Source organism: Ailuropoda melanoleuca, unplaced genomic scaffold (assembly GCF_002007445.2).
Source record: "Ailuropoda melanoleuca isolate Jingjing unplaced genomic scaffold, ASM200744v2 unplaced-scaffold32037, whole genome shotgun sequence".
In the NCBI taxonomy this organism is placed as follows: domain Eukaryota; kingdom Metazoa; phylum Chordata; class Mammalia; order Carnivora; family Ursidae; genus Ailuropoda; species Ailuropoda melanoleuca.
Window position 1 is genome coordinate 1 of NW_023202768.1, and position 1,088 is coordinate 1,088.

At 44.2% G+C, this 1,088-nt stretch overlaps 1 protein-coding gene across 1 annotated transcript; it reads left to right on the forward strand.

Moving 5' to 3' along the window:
• Nucleotides 1-30: 30 nt before the first annotated feature.
• On the forward strand, nt 31-766 carry LOC117798499 (lipase member K-like; the record flags this gene model as incomplete). The annotated part of the gene is made up of 1 exon (XM_034650941.1): nt 31-766. A coding segment is annotated over exon 1 (736 nt), but the record flags the coding sequence as incomplete, so codon positions are not given.
• Between the last annotated feature and the right edge of the window lie 322 nt (nt 767-1,088).

Below are 1,088 nucleotides of genomic sequence, written 5' to 3' on the forward strand. Positions count from 1 at the left end.
AAACAACTGATGTTCTGTGGCAAACCGAAGATGTGGTTGGGTGCAATCCTACCATGCTTTCTGTATGGGTCTTTCTTCGTTCAAGGACTTTCTCTGATTGACAGTCCTGATCCTGAGACCAAACTGAATGCGAAACAGCTCATCCAGTATTGGAACTTTTCGTTTGAGGAATATTACATTACTACCAAAGATGGCTACATTCTCAATGTTTTCAGAATTCCGGATGGCAGGCTAAACAATGGAAGCACAGGTCCAAAGCCAGTTGTGTTTCTGCAGCATGGCTTGCTGGTGGATGCTTCCACGTGGTATCAAAATCTTCCTAATAACAGCCTGGCTTTCATACTAGCCGATAATGGATACGATGTCTGGATGGGAAACAGCCGAGGGACAACGTGGTCCAGAAATCACACGTCTCTTTCCCCGTTGCTCTGGGAGTTCTGGCAATTCAGCTTTGATGAAATGGCTAAATATGATGTTCCAGCATGTGTAGACTTTGTTCTGGAGAAAACTGGGCAGCAACAACTGTATTATTTTGGCCATTCACAAGGAACCACCACTGCTTTTATAGCTTTCTCCTCCAATCCAGAACTGGCTGCCAAAATCAAGCTATATTTTTCTTTAGCTCCGGTTGCTACTGTGAAAGATGCTGAAACGCCTCTAACCAAACTCGCATTACTTTCTGATACAGACATCAAGGTCTTACTTGGAATAAGAGATTTTTTGCCCNGTTTCTGCAGCATGGCTTGCTGGTGGATGCTTCCACGTGGTATCAAAATCTTCCTAATAACAGCCTGGCTTTCATACTAGCCGATAATGGATACGATGTCTGGATGGGAAACAGCCGAGGGACAACGTGGTCCAGAAATCACACGTCTCTTTCCCCGTTGCTCTGGGAGTTCTGGCAATTCAGCTTTGATGAAATGGCTAAATATGATGTTCCAGCATGTGTAGACTTTGTTCTGGAGAAAACTGGGCAGCAACAACTGTATTATTTTGGCCATTCACAAGGAACCACCACTGCTTTTATAGCTTTCTCCTCCAATCCAGAACTGGCTGCCAAAATCAAGCTATATTTTTCTTTAGCTCCG